Raw genomic sequence first — 17,296 nt, 5'->3', positions numbered from 1 at the left:
CCATGCCCAGCTTGATGTACGAAATAGTTGTTTGCTCATGATACTGTTACACAGACAATATTGTTAATACTAGAAAGAATAAATGGTTGCCTATTTATTATTTTGGAATGTACAGAACTGCAATCAGACATTCAACTCAAAGAAAAATTTAAACATGTCTCTACTAGATTTTTATAAGACTTGTCTTCCCAGAGAAAAATATCCTTAGAGTCACAACCAGGCCTTACTTATGTCACTACTTTTTGGCAGTAAATTTGTGAACAACTATTTTCAGGGATGAAGCAGATGAAGAGTGAATGAGATCAAACGTTTCTAACAAGCACCTTGAGAACTACGACTCGCAATCACTTCCACTGAGCCAGACACTGATGCATTAGCTTCGTCACAAAAACAAGGTCAAATGTCTCACTAGTTTTATGTTGTCCTTTTTTAAATGTTATAATAAAAGTATTAAAAAAGACATTTTGTAACTTATTCATTAACTGTATTTTCTATCTGGCCCAACACAATTCCTCTTTACTTAATGCAGCCCAGACAAGTCGAAAGACTGGACACTCATGGTACAGATGAAATGGGAAGTGTAGACTAACCACTGGCTTGGTGCTGGCCTCGGCGAGAGGGGGAAAGAATGGGCCCAGTCTGGAGGTGTCCACATCAGGTTTTCCTGAACCCTGCCGGCAGGCAGACACCTGGGACTCTGTCCCCAGCTCTGGGCCAACATCCAGATTTCCCAGTTGAATGGGCAGAGGAGTGACCCCAGGAGAGTTTCCATAAACCCTGGGGAGACTCAGGGAGGTGGCTTGGGAAAAAGAGGTTCTTTCAGGGCTTGGGAGGGTGTTGGGATGGCATCAAAAAGGGAGGCCAGGTCAGAACTGAGCAGGAGGTGGGGTCAGCACTGTCAGTTTGGGGAGCTGCAGCTGGCCTCCAGGGTGCAGAAGGAACAGAGCAGGGATGGGCAGAGAAAAGAGGATGCAGTCCAGCCTTGCCTGTGACTTAGGGGCCTCTGACAGCAGAGGAGACTGCCTGTGGTACAGCCCTGAGGACACAGCTCCTAGGAGACACAGGGTGGGAGGGGCCCTGGAGCTGATCTGGCCTTTCTCCCACTGCAGAAAGGGGACTGTATCTGCGCCACAGGAGGCAGAGGGCTGGTTCTGCTGGGAGGACAAGGGGCTTACTGAAGGGAAATTAAGAGAAGACAACATTGGAACCAAGAAGGGGATCATGTTTCCAACTCCTTTCCTACAAAGAACTTCTACACTCCCTCCCTTTCAACCTCCTGCCCTAAATTTATTTTTCACTTCATATCACATGATAGGAACACGTCATTTTTTCTGTTACTCATCACATTAGCAAACACAGTTACCACCAATTCACCAAACTGCTGTCCTCAGGGTCAGTGGGACCGATGGACTCTGACCCTACCAGGGCCCGTCGTGCCTCTCTCAGCACACCCTTCACCTGGCCAGCCATTTCCATAGTGACGCAGCCCTCTGGGCTCAGGGGCCTTGGGACAGCAGGGCCTCACTCTGGCACAGTGTGATGGTGGATTTAGGTGCTGGCACCTCTGCTCAGATGGCTGAGGGACTGTGGTCCACACGTGACTTCTCTGTGCCTCAGTGACCTTATCTTGTACACGATACGGGGCCAGCTTTCCAGGGCTGTTGTGAGGGTCGCTGGAGGTTGCAGCACTGTGCAGTGCCACATAGTCAACCCCTCAAGAAGACTTACTGTGTACCTACTATGTGACAGCACTACCCCAGGGGCTGAAGGTGTAGTGGTGAAATGGCCTTGTCCAACCCCAAAAGGCTGCCTGGCACTGGCGGAAGGGCGAAAGGGGAGGGAGGCTCTGAGTTCACACGGCTCAGCAGCAGATTGGCTGTTTCATTTTGAGCAGATTACTTAAGCTGTTTTAATTTTCTCAATATAATATCCCTATGATAGTGTTGTGAGGATTAATAAAAGCAGATCAAATACTGTTGTGAAAATTAACAAAAGCAAATCAAGAAAATTTTACACAACATTCAGCAGAAGCAAAATTGAGAACCAGCTTTAAAGAGTAACAAATCTGACAAATGCCATGGGGAGAGAGCATGGGGTGGGATGGGGGACTTGGCAGAGACAACTAACCTAGTCTGGTGTGGAAGATGAGACTACAGTCAGAGACAGTTCCTCGAAGATGACATCTAGGCTCAGACCCTGAGAGTACTTCGAGGGTTATGAAACCATAAGACTGCTGTGTGGTTTGAAGAACAAAGCCTGGCCGTGCCTGACCCAGCTCGCTGTCACCTCCACTGGGGCCTTTGTGTATCTCAATCACATCTCAGTTCAGTGAGTCCTTCACCGTGACAACTGCACATGTCTCCAATACACTGCTCACAGCCTCATGTTTCCAAAACTGTCAGGAGACAAGGTGTTGCTTCTTTCAAAAATAAAATTGCCTCAGGCACTCACACAGCTTTCTACAATGTTCCTGATGAATTCTGTCCCTGAGCAGTGAAGACAGAGGAATGGTCCCCATAATTCAACCAAGCTATCTGTTTCCTAGGATGGTCCTCTGGCCGACTATAAAAACGTCCTACGGATATCTAAATTACTGAACTGAATCAGTTATGGCTTAACGAACATCCCATGCCAACCAGAGTGAGCCAGCTGCCCAGTGAAAACAGGTTTTTATATACTCGAGGAAGACATTTGTGATGACTCTAGGGCTTTTAAAATTAAAAGTCTCAGTAGTAAATTCTGATTGCTAAACCTAAAGGTAGATCAATAAGTAACCTGGACAGTCTCTTCAGATTTCTCAAGTGAGGGAAACCTCCATTTCCATCTCCAGTCGACGGCACAGACTCACCCAGGTCGATGAGAATTGCGTGCTGCTGGGAGGTGAGCTGTTTTAAGAGTTCTTTGTAGGACACATCCTTTGGCTGCTGCTTACTGGGAAATGGGTGTCTCAGGTGGAACTGCTCAGCCAGAAATTTCCAGATTTCACCCCGGTGATGACGTGGCACGCCTTTAAGGAGAAGGTGAAAAACACAAACACAGACTTTATGCATAGAATTCGACTGAATACAGTTAATAAAAATGAAAGAATGGAAAGAAGCCCAAACTTGTCACTCTGTCCCTTCCTCTCTACCACAGCCCCATTTTGTCCTGGTTTCCCTTGCCCTATTCCTACCTTTCAAAGATATATTCTAAGACTTTGCAAGGGGTAAACTGAGGAACATAACTTAGCCTTCACCTGGTACCAATTAAAAACATTTTAGCAAAGTAAGAGCAGGCATGCAGAAAGAGCAGACTGTGATCTCACAGCAGGAGACCTGCAGTGCGGCAGGGCCCAGGTGAGAAGAGCTGGCTCGCCTCCACCTGAGCAGGCCGAGGCCACAGACCCGAGCACTCAGGCCAGCCTCAAGGCTGAAGGGAGAGGAGGAAAATGAACCGGAAACAGGGAACCCCAAGTGTTTCAGTTCACCTCAGGCACTTCTCAGAGGTACTTTAGGTATAGTAAGTACTTGTTTCCTCCCCTCTTATCCACTTAAAGAAAAAACGAAGTGGACCCCAAGCTACGTAACCACAACCCAGGCCACCTCTGAACACTTGAAGGAGCACTAATCTGATGATCCCGTGCAGTGTGTCGAGTGGTGGTCCTCCCAAAAGGATATATTCAATTCCTAGTGCCTGGAGCCTGTGAATGTTATTTCCTTTGGACAAAGGGTCTTTGTGGAAGTAAGTAAGGATTCCGAGACGAGGTGAGTCCTGGGTTACAGGTGGACCTCATATTCAGTGATGAAGTGTCCTTGCAACAGACACTCAGAGGAAGGAAGCAGCATGACCATGGGAGCAGAGACGGAGGCACAGCTGCAAGCCAAGGAAGGCGACAGCTAGCAAAGCAGAAGAGGCCAAGTGCAGCTCAACCGACTCCTTGACTCTGGGCTTCCAGAACTGAGAGGGAAACTTTTGGTATTTCAGCCGTGTTGCTGTAACTTGTTAACAAAATGGTAGCAACAGGAAATGACTAGGTCCTATCTGCTTTTTTGTATTATTCTGTTTCTTCTTCCCTACCATTCCTTCAGAGATGTGTCTTGGCTGCTCACACTTGGGGATGCACAACTCCTAATACTCTGAACCCTAACTAAAAGCAAATGTGAACTGAAAGACAGTCGGCACACCAACTGATTTGTAGTGGGGTTTTTTGAACAGAATGTTTTTGGCAAACTGGAAAACTTTCCCCAAGTTATGAAGCGTCCAGTTTCCTCTTATTACTAAATCATTCCCAATATCTTATCAGAACTTTATTTTCTGGAGGAAGAGAATCCTGGCTGTGTCACTGGTGAGCACTAGGTATTTTGGGATTCGTGAGTAAGCTTCAAGTCTGTGATTGAAAGCCAAAGGTCTTGTGAGCCAGACACACGTTTCTTGCTAGGAATAGCCCAGAACACCTTTGCAAGCCCCCATTTTGCTCTTCCTCTAAACTGAGAGAGAACCCTGGTGGTGGAGCCTCCACAGCCCTCAGGTGGGTTCTGGCAGGCAGGAGACAGATGATTGCTCCAGCCCCGGGGCAAATAACTTTCTATTTTTACTGATTTGAAAAATAGTATTTATTTACTATTTAAAAGCAAAACAAGAACAAGAACAAAAACCAGAATAATCCTCTGAAAAATTCAAATCATATAAAGAAGAAAGTGAAAATTCACCTATACCTACCTAGAATAGACATAATTTACCTCTAAAACAGAAAACTTTAGAAAGGGAAGAGGAGAGGGGATAATATTTTATCAGACAAGAGCTGAAAATTAGGGCCACGTCAGGTGAACTGGGAGGTATGATCATGTCACCTATAACCCAGATATCTGAAAATATCCAGTATTTCCTGGATGTTTTCTTTGTTTTGGTTTGGGTTACTAACACCACAATAAGCGTTCTTCCACCTGCAGTACATTTTGTGTTCATTAATTTCTAGAATAAGCTTCTATAAATCTCATTGCTGGATCAGAAAAGCAGAGTTTACAACTGGCCCACATCACTCTTGTCACTCTGCAATTCCATTCCTAGAAAAAAATATGAGGCTTATTAGGGTCTAGACCTAGATGTCTTTAGAGAAATCACTTTGACTCAAACTCCATTCTGAATTACCTAATTAGAATTATTCTTCCTTCTCCCAACTTGACTCTTTAATACTGCCACTCCCATCTAATCTTAACCTGCTAAGTTTTATAAATCTCTTTATGTCACTTGGGGCTGTAGATCATCAAGGGGCAAGGCCTCATCACCCACACAGGACTGTCCTCTCTTCCAAGGTCTCTGAGGTGACATAGCTGTTCTGCTTGGATCTCATGTTTTAAATCTGAGCCATAAGATGGAAGTGGTCATCTGTTCAGAGCGTTTCAGCCCCTTGAAGTGCTGAAGCCAGATGATGCAGAGAGGTCCTTTGACTGTTTCCGACTGAGGTCCTGCAGCAAAGCCAGAGGATGGAGAGAGGGGACCCAGGAGGAATTCCAGGTCAGCCTCACCCCAGTACACAAGCCGTGCAATCATCCATGTCTGACGGCAACACACAGCACCCAGATTCCTGAGGTGCTATTTGTCCCCCTCATAAAATGCACAATGAGAAACAAATGTCCAGGTGTCTGGCCCCCGAGAAGCTCAAACATTTGCAACAGCTGTCACAGAACATGCAAGGCCCTCTGTAGAAGCAAAGCCACCAAAGGCCATCATTTATTCAACCGGAACAGGGAAAGAGCAGACACATTCCTCTTCCTGCTTTCTTTTTCGTAACAGCCAACTCGGGCCATCTGGTGTAGGGCTGAGTCTCCAGCAGCCACTATGGGGGTGAAGAATGTCACAACTGCCACATAGCCCTCCGACCTCTGCTTGAGCCAAGCCTCTCGTGGTGGTAGTGAGGAAGCAGGAGCCCAAGGTGGGACTGGAAGCTGCCGGCAACTCAGAAGCCCAGTCTTCATCGTTGCACACATTTCTGGTTTCTGAGCATAACCCTTGGAGGTGCGATTCTACCAGAGGCTGTGCACTGTGATGCTCAGAACCTGGGCGGCCTGCAGTGAGCCCAGCTCTGTGGCCCGAGCCCATTATCAACCACTCTGAGTCCATGGGTCCTTATTCATGTCACAGGGAAGTCACAGCGAGCAGTAACCACCCATTATCACTAAAGTGGATGCTGTCACAACTCAAGGTAAAAGGTTTTAAAGTGCCTAGAACATCATGGGAGGAGAACTGCTTTGCTTCATTAACTCTCTCAGAGATAAATAACATTTATACCTGTATAATACTCTTTCTCTGCAGAGTGATAAAGTCAGAAGGGAACCATATATCTATATATACATTTGCAACCCTTATTCCAAATAGCTGGTTATTCAGGACTGGATTAACCAGAACTTAGCACTAGAAGCAGATTAAACTCAGAAGGCTCTTACTCTTACCAGCAGATGCTAATAAACATTTTAAAAGAAATCATCGTTTTTATGTGAACACTGGTGCTTCTAAAAACTTACCTGTGAAGGATCAGTTTTTCATTTCAAAAAAATTTCCAAATCTACTGAATACTGATGTTTTCATAATATACAGGAAAAATGAATTAGGATAAAAAGGAAACAAGAGAGACAGAATGACAAAATGTCAGTCCACATTTTTTATGAGGCCCACTGTGTCAGATTGCTGGAAGCATTTCCAAATGCTCAGTCTCAAGTTCTGTCCTCCCCTGTGCCTGGACCAGCAGCAGCTGGGACTGGCAGATCATACTAAGAAGCCATGTCGTGCACGAGCGGGTGTCAGCTCCTTCCTCCTCACCACTGCTGTCTATCACCCGTAGACAGCAGGGCTCAGAGGTAGAGTCTTTGCCTAATATCATGCTGAAAAGTGAGCAGCATGCCAGGATCTGAGCCCAGAACCACCTGGGCTCTGCACTCTGTTTTCTCCCTAGAGTCTTCAGAGAGAAGCCACACGATTAGTCTTTAGTTTACTACTTGACTCAGACTAAATCATCCCATCATTATTCATTTTGTGGGCATTTAAGCCACTGGGTTTTCCTCTCTTGTTTTCCTATGTCCTGGTTTTCTGGGCATTTAATTTAATTAGGAAGATTATGAAAGGTAGTGAAGCTTACATCAACTAACTATATCTGGCAAGAGAGTAGGTAAAGGTGTGATGAAATGGAGCAAGGTGGCCACTTTGTAAAAGCAGACTTAAAATATCTTCACTCCACCTCTCCCAGTCATCAAAGAAGGTACAGTTGGCTGGGGGCATTCCTGATAAAGCTTACCTTGCCCAACAGCTGAGTGCATTTTTTCCATATCAAACTTAATTTTTGATCTTCCTGGAGTTATAAGCATCTTTTCCCACACTGAAGTTACTTCTTTAAGACAAGGAGTGATTTCTTCATAATCAAGTTTCAGGCGCTTGTTCAGCAAATCATTCTCAGAGGCTGAAAGAGACGACATAAGTGCATATTACTGTACAACACAGCTACAGGTCACGATACCCAACATAATGACTGCTACTGAGATGTGCAGCAGATCCAGCCAGCGGAGCAAGTAAAAGTCACCATTTCCTTTCACAGAAATGCTAAAAATCTAGGAAGTTCTTTTATTTCATCTGTAATGTTGTCTCCACTCTAAGATATATGCCACATCTGTCCAATTCTTTCCAACTCTTTGATAGCTACCCTATCAAACCACAGACATCTAAAAGGCAAATGCTAGGTATTATAATTCCCAGTGCTTGGCATCATTAGAGCTCAGCAAATATTTTTCATCTCAGCTAGGAGAGGCACTCTGAAGCATAGCTCCTCCTTATTTAGAGCCAGATATCCTTTCCGTAGTGTCTCCTGTGGGTCATGTTTCTGCTTCCTGGAGCTACATAGACTAAATCTACCCCTTTCATACAACAACTCCTCATATATATGAAGATAGCTATTGTGTCCCACCAAACTTACTCAGCCTAAAGCTGCAGAGAAGCTTACATTAGAACTACATTATCAAACTGGAAGAGAAATCAATAAAGGAAAACCTTAAATTGACATTTTAAATTGATTCTCCAGTCCAATCTCTCACTTCAGGGATACAGAAGCTAAAGTTCAGAGAGATTAACATGTTCACGACAGAGCTTTAATTCATGTTTTGCTGCTGGTAGCTTGAACCACACCAATGGTACATGCATGCCTGTCCCATCGGGTGGCATGGAACAGTCCTACTAGGTGGTACAAGCTGCCCGTTGGGACAGGCATGCATTTTCCATCGGTGGTTCAAGCTGGCAGGAAGCTGTTAAGTGATTTGCCCTGGGTTGTTTAGTAGCCACTAGGCAGCTGGGTGATTCTAGGCCTTGCAATGCCTTCCTCTTGCCTTTTAGGGTTTTTCATCTACCATCTTTATTCTTTTCCCTCTTCCGTTGAAGAATATTTTCTTAGGACCTGTCCCTAAATCTCTGGCATTAACAGTTTTTAAAATATTAACCTTTTGGTTGTTTTGGTTATGAGAAGATACAATAAACATCAGGAGAGCTGAGCTCATGCTTACAGAAAGTCAGGCTGGGATGAGCTGTGCTACAGTGGCTGGAACTCACACTGGTCCTGATGCCAGTGCAGTTTCTCTGGCAGTAAATTCTTCTGTGAGCACGCCTGACTACCCTCTTACAGCCAGCAAACAACTCGAGGTACTTGCTCTGGAGTCCACAGAACTGCACATGGCCAGAAGACTCAGTTGCAAACCCATGTATTTTGCTGTTGGTCCAAACAACATCCTCTGCTTCAGGAACCTGACAAGACTGTGGCCTAAAATTAGCGGCCTCCAAAATGTCTTATCAGCCCAGGCAGCTGGTGCAAACCTGCAACAAACAGCAGGGGTCCTGCGGAGTGACTTCAGACACAGGACCCAGCTGCTTACAATATTAAACAGGAGCCCACACGTCCATGCTGTCTTTGAGCACAGGGCATGGATCATGCATGTCAGTGCTGATCTGGACTCTGTGATCGATGCTCAGCTCTGACTGTGTGGGGCAGGCTGTCACTGTGCTGTTCCCAGTTCTGCTCTGTTAATTGGCAACTGTTTTCGCTGACAGACTCTCTTGGGCCAGCTGCCACCATCTCTCCAAAGCTTAGAAACAGAAAACTAAGAGGGTCAACATTTAAATGACCCTCATACTTACAGAGGTCTTAGGCAAAGTACACTCAGCATTTAATTTTTTAAACCACAAATGTATTATTTAAGGGAAAAGTTTTGTAAATTAAAATGTCATCAGCTACAATTCAAAATTTAATGTTACTGCACTCTTATGGAATAACACTTGGAACATTTTAATGCTAATCATAAAATATTGAGTTTCATAAGTTAGTCTGATAAGCAAGAATATGCTGACCCCAAATGATAGTTTTATTGAATCACACCTTGCTGTCCTGTATTAGGCTGCTCACATTTTTATTTAAAAATAGTAAGAAAGTGACCTTGCAGAGAGGAACAGCAGAGGATTGCTAGCTTGGGAGAGAGGTGATGCATTTTATTAACATCACTGCAAAGTAGCTGTGTAACTTTGGGAAAAATCACAACTTCAGCTACCAAGTATCTACAATAGAGTAAGGTAGATTTAAATGATGTAGTTTGGTTCTTTCCAGGATGCAGTGCCTCCAGAAGAGTAATAAATATTTGATCCATATATATGAAAGTAAGGAAATAGGGTTAACCAGAAAAAGAAGTTTTTCATGCATGTTCCTCCTCTAATTTTTCTCCTAAAGACTATGCAAGCTAGCTCGAACACTTAACTAATTGCAAAACCCACCTCCAGCTGCAATCTAACCTTCTTTTAAGAAGGAAAGGAGCAAAATAACAGCATCACAGGATGACTATGTCTCTAACACCTGACATTTGATTGGTTCTTGTCAAAACTTGTTATTTAATGAGAAAGTTCTACCCTGTCCATTATAAAACTTATTAATATTCTATCATTAAGTAATGACACTGTTACTATTGATTATTCTCAGCAATACAGGAAGTGCACACAATAATACAATGGACGGCTGCTGCTTATATTTAAAAATCTGATCATGCTTTGACCACAGAGATAAACGTGTGTTAAACTACTATATAGAACTAAGAGGAGAAATTAATTTAAACAGTAAAAACAAAAGGCCAAAAGAACTGAACACTGCCAGTAAGTCTAGTGAAGTGAGACAGCAACAGAAAGATGGCGGCAAGGGCTGTGATCTTTATGCAACATCTGGCCAGGCATTCCAGGCAAGCCCGGAAACTCTTACCTGTCTGGTCTGTCTGGTCATCATTTGCACAGTAGCATGTACTTTGCTTTTGTGGCATACTGATCTCAGTTCATCAATTACATTCATAATAGCTAACATCCCCAAGAAGCCAACCAGTGTCGTTCCCCTTCTATAGCTACATCCTAGTTTTACATGGCTCTCATTTAAGAAGATTCATGACCCACACGATGAACACGGATGCCTCTTTGCTTTTCAACAGAAACTTCAACCTACATATGAATGTACATTCTATGTACACAGTTATGATTATCAAATATTTTTAGACATCTGCTTTCAAAATTACTTTTGAGAATACATAACAGTAGAAAAATAGAGTTGAAAGTAATCTTAGCATTCAGCTGCTCTCAACTCCCCTCATAGTGCCTTCACCTTCCACTGCCCCTTGATGGGATGACCCACCTCTCTCAGCTTTAATGCTGCATCACAGAGAGCATGGTGCATTCAAAAGCACCCTATTCCGCTGTTGGACTACTTTCATATCAAAAGTCTTCACTTCTTTTTGTTCAAAAATGACATACTTGACTAGATCAGATCTGTTCATGTTTCATGAGTCTATATCATTCTCATCTGCAGAAACCACATTCCAAGTACACGGTGTTGTGACTCATGAATACCATGTGGACCTGCACAGAGAACAGTGATTCGATCACTATGCATCAAGATACCAAGTAGGGCCGGGCATGGTGGTGCATGCCTATAATCCCAGCACTTGGGAGGCTGAGGCAGGAGCATCACTGCAAGTTTGAGGCCAGCCTGGGCTATGCAGTGAGTTCAAGGCCAGCCTGAATTACAGAGCCAGACCCTGCTCAAAAACAAACACAAACCCATGTAGGAACAGTAGGTTCCCGTACAACTGGATTTCACAGGATGCCACACATTCTCAGGAGTTTAGTCTTCAGATCTGGCATATTAGCGGCTTTAGTTTTATACAAACAACAAACTCCACATGAAATGACAAAAGCCTGACTGACAATCAAGGCTAATGCTCAGTGAAAAATTCTAATTCTAAATTCTAAAATCGCTCTGGGCAATAGTAGTATGGCTGACTCCTGCTATAACTTCCCTTTAAAAGAGCATGCTCAGACTCTGGTTTCTAAATCTTGATTGCTTTATACCCAGCCAGCTCTCTATCCTTTGGGGCCCATGATTCTTCACAGGTGTGTATACTTCTCTTCTTAAACTACTCTGAAAAGGACATTTGATTGATTTAAGGGTTGGCATGGAAACAGGAAATGAACAAAATCTACACTTTCCAAGTTTGTGTCATATTCTGATGTTGTTTAAAATCAATCAGTACAGGGAGAGCTCCGCCAGTGTTTTTTCAAGTTACCTACAACTCACTGAAAAGGCACAGAATGAGATTACAAACTTTAAGGACTCAAATAGAATGATTTGATACCTAATACTCAGGTAGAAAGATTGTGGCTAAGGACAGAGTAATAAAAAAGAAAACAAAATACAAGAAAAAATACTTTTATAGAAGGTTGGAGCTTAAAAAATTGCAGCCTGGATCTCAAGAAGTTCTAGACACTGTGCTAATGACTATATAGAAATAATTAACATAGTTGACAAAATTATCTTTAAATCTCCACAAAGTGATTAATGTTGACATTACTTTGAAAAAGTAAACAGGTGAGGCTGAGAGATATGTAAGATAATATTCTGATTTTATTTTTTAAGAATGCATTCTTATATTTGATAGATTCACTTCAGAGCCAAGACTGGTTACAAGCCAGCCTGTGCAGCTTCAAACCCACCTTGCAGCTTCTGGTTTTCCTTCTCCATCCTCAGCAGCAGTATCTGCTGTAGAATGGCCTTTCTCCACAGCTCCCGCAACTCCCTCGATGTCCTCTTCTTTTCCTCTGCTACAGAGCCAAAGGGCCCATCTTCACACACAGGCTCCAAAGGAGACCGAGGGGGAAGCTCTCCTATCTCTGAATAATCTGCAGAAAGCAAACAAGGTTCCAAAATGGTCATTTTTCAACAAAATTTTTTTTTACATATTCAAGCATAATGCTAATTCAGCAAATTCTTATTTACATAAAAGACAGTAACATCACCAAATTAGAAATTCATGTGTCAATATGTATTGGAAGAAACTAGGTCTGAGCCATTAACATGAAACAATGGCACATCAGATAGTAAGCAAAAGTTGCAGGGAATGATTAAAGATGCTTACTTTTTAAAGTGTAGCTTTATATCTTCTTCTACAAAAGTTACTTAATAACTGATAATATTAGCATTTTACTAATATTACTATATTACTGATAATATAGTATAACTGATTATATTACTGATAATACTATATCACTGATAATATTACTGATTATTATTACTGATGATAATAGCAAACAATCATACAGAATATCCTATGCAGCAATCTTGGCATGGTGGTGTATGCATGATCATATTCTAAGGGCTACATGGATAATCGTTTATTTAATCCTCACAACCACCCTACGACATGGGTACTATAACTATTCAGTTTTAAAGAAAAGTAACACAGGGAGGTTACATAACTTGCCCTCTATCACACAGCTAGTGAAGAAGCAGAGACACCCCAAAGCAGACTGGCTTCCATGTGCATCTTACTGTGTTACAGGGCTAGGTATTCTCAAAGAAGATTAAAATATATTTAACAGCAACTCCTAACAGTGACCACTGACAGACCCTTTAACAAGTGCTGGGCACTCTTGGAGGTGCTCAGGATTGAATCCAGGGCTTTCGCACTGAGCTATGTCCCAGTCCCCCTCCCACACTTTGTTTTGGAAAAGGGTCGCGCTAAGTCCCCTAGGTTGGACTCAGGCTTGCAATTCTCCTGCCTCAGCCTCCCCAAGACTTGGGATTATAGGTGTGCACCACTATGCCCAGCTATGCCTGTCATTTTACATAAACAGACTTACTTAATCCTGATGACAACCTCCAAAGGTAAATATTAGCCTGGCAAGGAAACTAAGGCTCAAGAAGGCCAAGTGATTTCCTCAAGGTCATACAGCGAATAAACAGATGCACTGGAATTCTAACCTGCATCCACCTAGCTCAGAGGCTCATCTGCTTCCCACAAGACACCACAACCCAAATGTTTCCTATCATCAATTTTTAAATTTCTGAGTATTAGTCTCAATCTCTTTGTAGTTCTAGAGTCTGAACCTGTCTCACCTGCAGCAGCTATGTTCTGGTATGCGCAGTTGTTGTTAACTTACAAATGCCTCAGACGTGTACAGAGAACGCCCGCCTGCGCACTGAGACCCTAGCTATGAAGAGCAGCAGAGGGCCCTGTACAACCTGGCCTCACTGGACATAACATGTTCTTGGGACTTCTGTGTAAACTGAACCTTTGAAAATAAAACCAGTGTCCTAACATGTGCGGTGAAAAAGCCTGCACCTCACAACGCACAAAATACAACCCACAACTGCTTCCAGCTGAGACATCCAACCAATTTCACGATGAGATTAATTTCCAGAACACTCAACAGCATTAACTGTGCACTATGTTTTCTAAAGGTGTATTGGTTTTCCTACTGTGAAGTCCAAGAGAACAAATACAAACACAAAAAGTTTAATTTTTTAAAATGACTTATTCATCTTAACGCCCTTTAAAATTACTGGATTAAAACTACGCTAAGCATCAAATAAGAATGCTTTATGAGCTCTTTAAGCATTTAAAGTCAGAGCTCTAAATTACAGAGCTCCATAGATTATCATTACCATTCCACTACACAGATGAATACAATTCTACTTCCTTAGGGATAAGAAGTAACTAGACAGTTTGCGCATCTTACTAGAGGAAGAATGCTTGTTTAATTTTCAATAAAAATGCAGGAATCAAAACTGTCTATATAGTATCGCTATAGTCCAAGTGTGGCGTAGAGGTCTTCATGTAAAGAACTGGTTCCCAGAGTATGAGGGGTTCATGGCACCCGTGAGAGGCCTTGTGTCACTGGAGTCTGTCTTCAAAAGAGACTGTGGAACCCCGGTCTCTCCTCCTCCTCTCTGCTCCTGTTTAAGATGTGACCAATCCCTGCAACCCCTGCTCCTGCCACTGCTATCTGGTGCTTTCACCAGGGGGCTGAACCAGTGGGAGCACCCTATCTTGGACGTGAACTTCCAAAACTGGGAGCTGAAAAAACCACTTATCTTTAGTAAATTTCATGGCAGTGACACAAAGCTAATAAAATTATCATCTGAATTTTAGAAATATTATTAAAGGCAGCATAGTTGAGTGATTAACAGGGCAAATTCTGGAGCTGGACTACCTGGGTGCGAATTAAAACTCTGCTACTTAGTGATTTTGTGATCTTCTGCAAGTTACTTCATCTAAGCTTCAACTTCCCAACGTGTTGGTGGAAAAAACATTTAATCCTACACAGTGGTATCAGAGACACTGAGTTAATATACAGAATATAAAACACATAGAACAGAGCACAACACACAGCAGTAACACAACACAGGTTAGATCTTATGGTTTGCTATCGTATCATCAACACATTCCCACCAGCCTGAACTGTCAGGGGTACATGCATGACTGTGTCATCAGGCAGCTTGTACCACCAGTGACAGAAGTGGTACAGTCAGGCACTGGACAGCCACGTGTGTACTGCCGGTGGTTCAAGCCACCTGCCAGCGAGACATACAAATTACAGTCCCATTGTGAACATGTTAAGGACGCAGAAAAAAAGAACTGGAAAGAAATAAATCAAAATTGTACCCCACTCAACTAAAAGGCATAAGACAGCCTGAACCTTGTCGTGTCCAGAAGGGCTTCTCATCACTGAGCACACCGCCTGGCACCTAGCAGGTGCTTAATAAATAAATGCAGAACAGAAGAGGTAAGCAGGGGGAGATTTGGACATGTTGTTATTCATTTCCTATAACAAACATTTTTATAATCAAAATTAAAGAAAAATAATGCAAATCTATTCTGATTAAAATCAAAGATTGAAAAGTGTTCTGCAAAGCACACAGAAAACAAATCAAACCCTCCTCTAAAAATGTATAATTAGATTAGTCAGTAATGAATATTACATAGTTTAAATCCTCTTATTTAAAAGGAATTTTAGGTGCTCGCTTCGGCAGCACATATATTAAAAGGAATTTTAGTATTCTTAACAAATCTCATCCTGCAGCTTCAGGACTTCTACCTGAGTTCTCTCCTTTCTTCTTGCATTCTCTTACTACCTCTGCTAGACCAAGCAGCTATGATTAAAGTTCTCTTTATCTCATACTGCAAGTATTTACACTCCTACTGGTGTACAAAGAATTCTTGTTTCCAAACAGTAAACTCTTATGAGATGGCCTGGCTGACCTGGGCAGGCAGGAGACAGAGCGCAGGGACGAGCGCAGCTTTTCAATGTGCTTTGCTCTCAGGGGCCACCCAGGCAATGGGCACAACCCTACTGACAGATGCAATGGACCTGGAGCTCTTTCCCTTTCTTAACCTTACTGAGAGAACAAAAGACTCACCCCCCTCCCCAGTCTTCTTCCTCTAATTCCACCCTTCCTGTTTACCACAGCCTTTGGACTCCTTAGTGTCTGAAAAATTGCTACTACATTACTTTCAAGGGAGGGATACAAGTATGTCCTCTTCACCCAAATTTATTTACTGTGGTAAAAATTACTGAACCAATTTTTAGAAAATATTATCTTTTGCTCTTGTTAGAATAGCCTAGTCAGCTGGGTCTGGTGGTGCACACCTGTACTCCCAGCCCTTGGGAGGCTGAGGCAGGAGGATCACCGTGAGTTTGAGGACAGCCTGGGCTACATAGTGAGTGCAAGGCCAGCCTGAACTACACAATGATCCTATCTCAAAGAAAAAAAAAAAAAAAGAATAGCCTAGTTACAAAGTAGCTTAGTAATTTATAAATGAGGTAGTTAAAATATTTGTTCTAAATTTGGCCTGGCTAAATTTGTGAGTGAGCTGTTTGATTATCAGTGCAAAAAGATTTGGGACTCGGCCATGTCTTTGCAGTGAATCCTCCTCTTCCACTCATGTGTGAGTCTGGGTGCCGGCTTGTGAAATGAGCACTCCCAAACGTGGGAGCTGAAGCAGAAGGACATGAGGAAAATAAAATGAAAAATCTGGGATGCTGTAAACTGAGAACCCTGTTTTCATAATAACTTTAGGCATGACTTTCAAGTGCTAATTCCTAAGCCAATCACACCAGCATTCATCGGGTCCTCCATGGGCCCCAGCGAGGAGGTCTACAAGGTGGTCTACAGGAGCTATTTTGAGTTCTGATGCTCTCCAGAGCAATGTGAGGAGCTAGCTTTTCCTTGACTTGGGTTCTTGCTGGCAGTGTTGCCTAGAAGCCAGCATGGAAAAGCACAGCCCAGTATAGTAGAGGCTGAGCTCACGGCTGCTCTGCCCCTGGGCCAGACAGTTGGTGCCTTCTTTTTAAACACATAGGCCTTTTTGGGTTTCTCGGTGCAAAATGTAAGAAATAATATTCACCTCTGTCCGGCTGCAGAAGGCAGGCACAGACATATAGTTTTACATATTTATAAAGTCTGCAAAGCCACAAAAGCAAAAGGCCACAACAATACACTAGGATTAGACTTTACTCTTCTGCATCTCTAATGACAGGATACAGAATACACAAATTATGTACATTTCAGAAACAATAAGTTCTAAAAATTTTCAAACCAGTCATAACTCAGGAACCCTAAGAGACAATTGCCTCCATTTAAATCACTGCTGTAACACTCCCGATAAAATTATAAATATGAATTATGCTCATGTGTTGAAATTTTAGATGCGAAATTATTCTCCAACAACTCTGAGCTACTGCAACCTCTTTTTTCTCTGCACACAAATATCCAAGGGAGAGAATGACACCACAAGGCTGCTACAAGCAGAATAAGTGCTGTGATAGAAAAAGAAAATGTCACAGGCACATGAGCTCCTGCTAGTCCAGTAACTGGCTCTCTGAAGCACAAGACACAGGGATCCTTTCTTGGATGTTTACAAAACAGAGACATTTAACTTTGAGCTGCAGTTCTCCTTCTATAGACATGACACCAAGTGCC

The 17,296-nt window shown here is 42.8% G+C and overlaps 1 protein-coding gene across 6 annotated transcripts in view; it reads right to left on the bottom strand.

Moving 5' to 3' along the window:
* Window positions 1-17,296, bottom strand: part of Tbc1d1 (TBC1 domain family member 1) — a 234,372-nt gene that overhangs the window by 25,492 nt on the left and 191,584 nt on the right. For all 6 annotated transcript variants that reach the window (XM_004867684.4, XM_004867686.4, XM_004867687.4 and 3 more), the window contains 3 exons: window positions 12,028-12,213; window positions 7,268-7,429; window positions 2,849-3,007 (listed from right to left, as the gene is read on the bottom strand). In XM_004867684.4, coding sequence (XP_004867741.1) covers window positions 2,849-3,007; window positions 7,268-7,429; window positions 12,028-12,213 — 507 coding nt within the window. The remainder of the gene's footprint in view (window positions 1-2,848; window positions 3,008-7,267; window positions 7,430-12,027; window positions 12,214-17,296) is intronic.

This window comes from Heterocephalus glaber, unplaced genomic scaffold (assembly GCF_053883595.1).
Source record: "Heterocephalus glaber isolate CG9 unplaced genomic scaffold, H.glaber_assembly_v1.0 deba00001509, whole genome shotgun sequence".
In the NCBI taxonomy this organism is placed as follows: domain Eukaryota; kingdom Metazoa; phylum Chordata; class Mammalia; order Rodentia; family Bathyergidae; genus Heterocephalus; species Heterocephalus glaber.
This window is presented reverse-complemented; position numbering and strand designations above follow the sequence as displayed.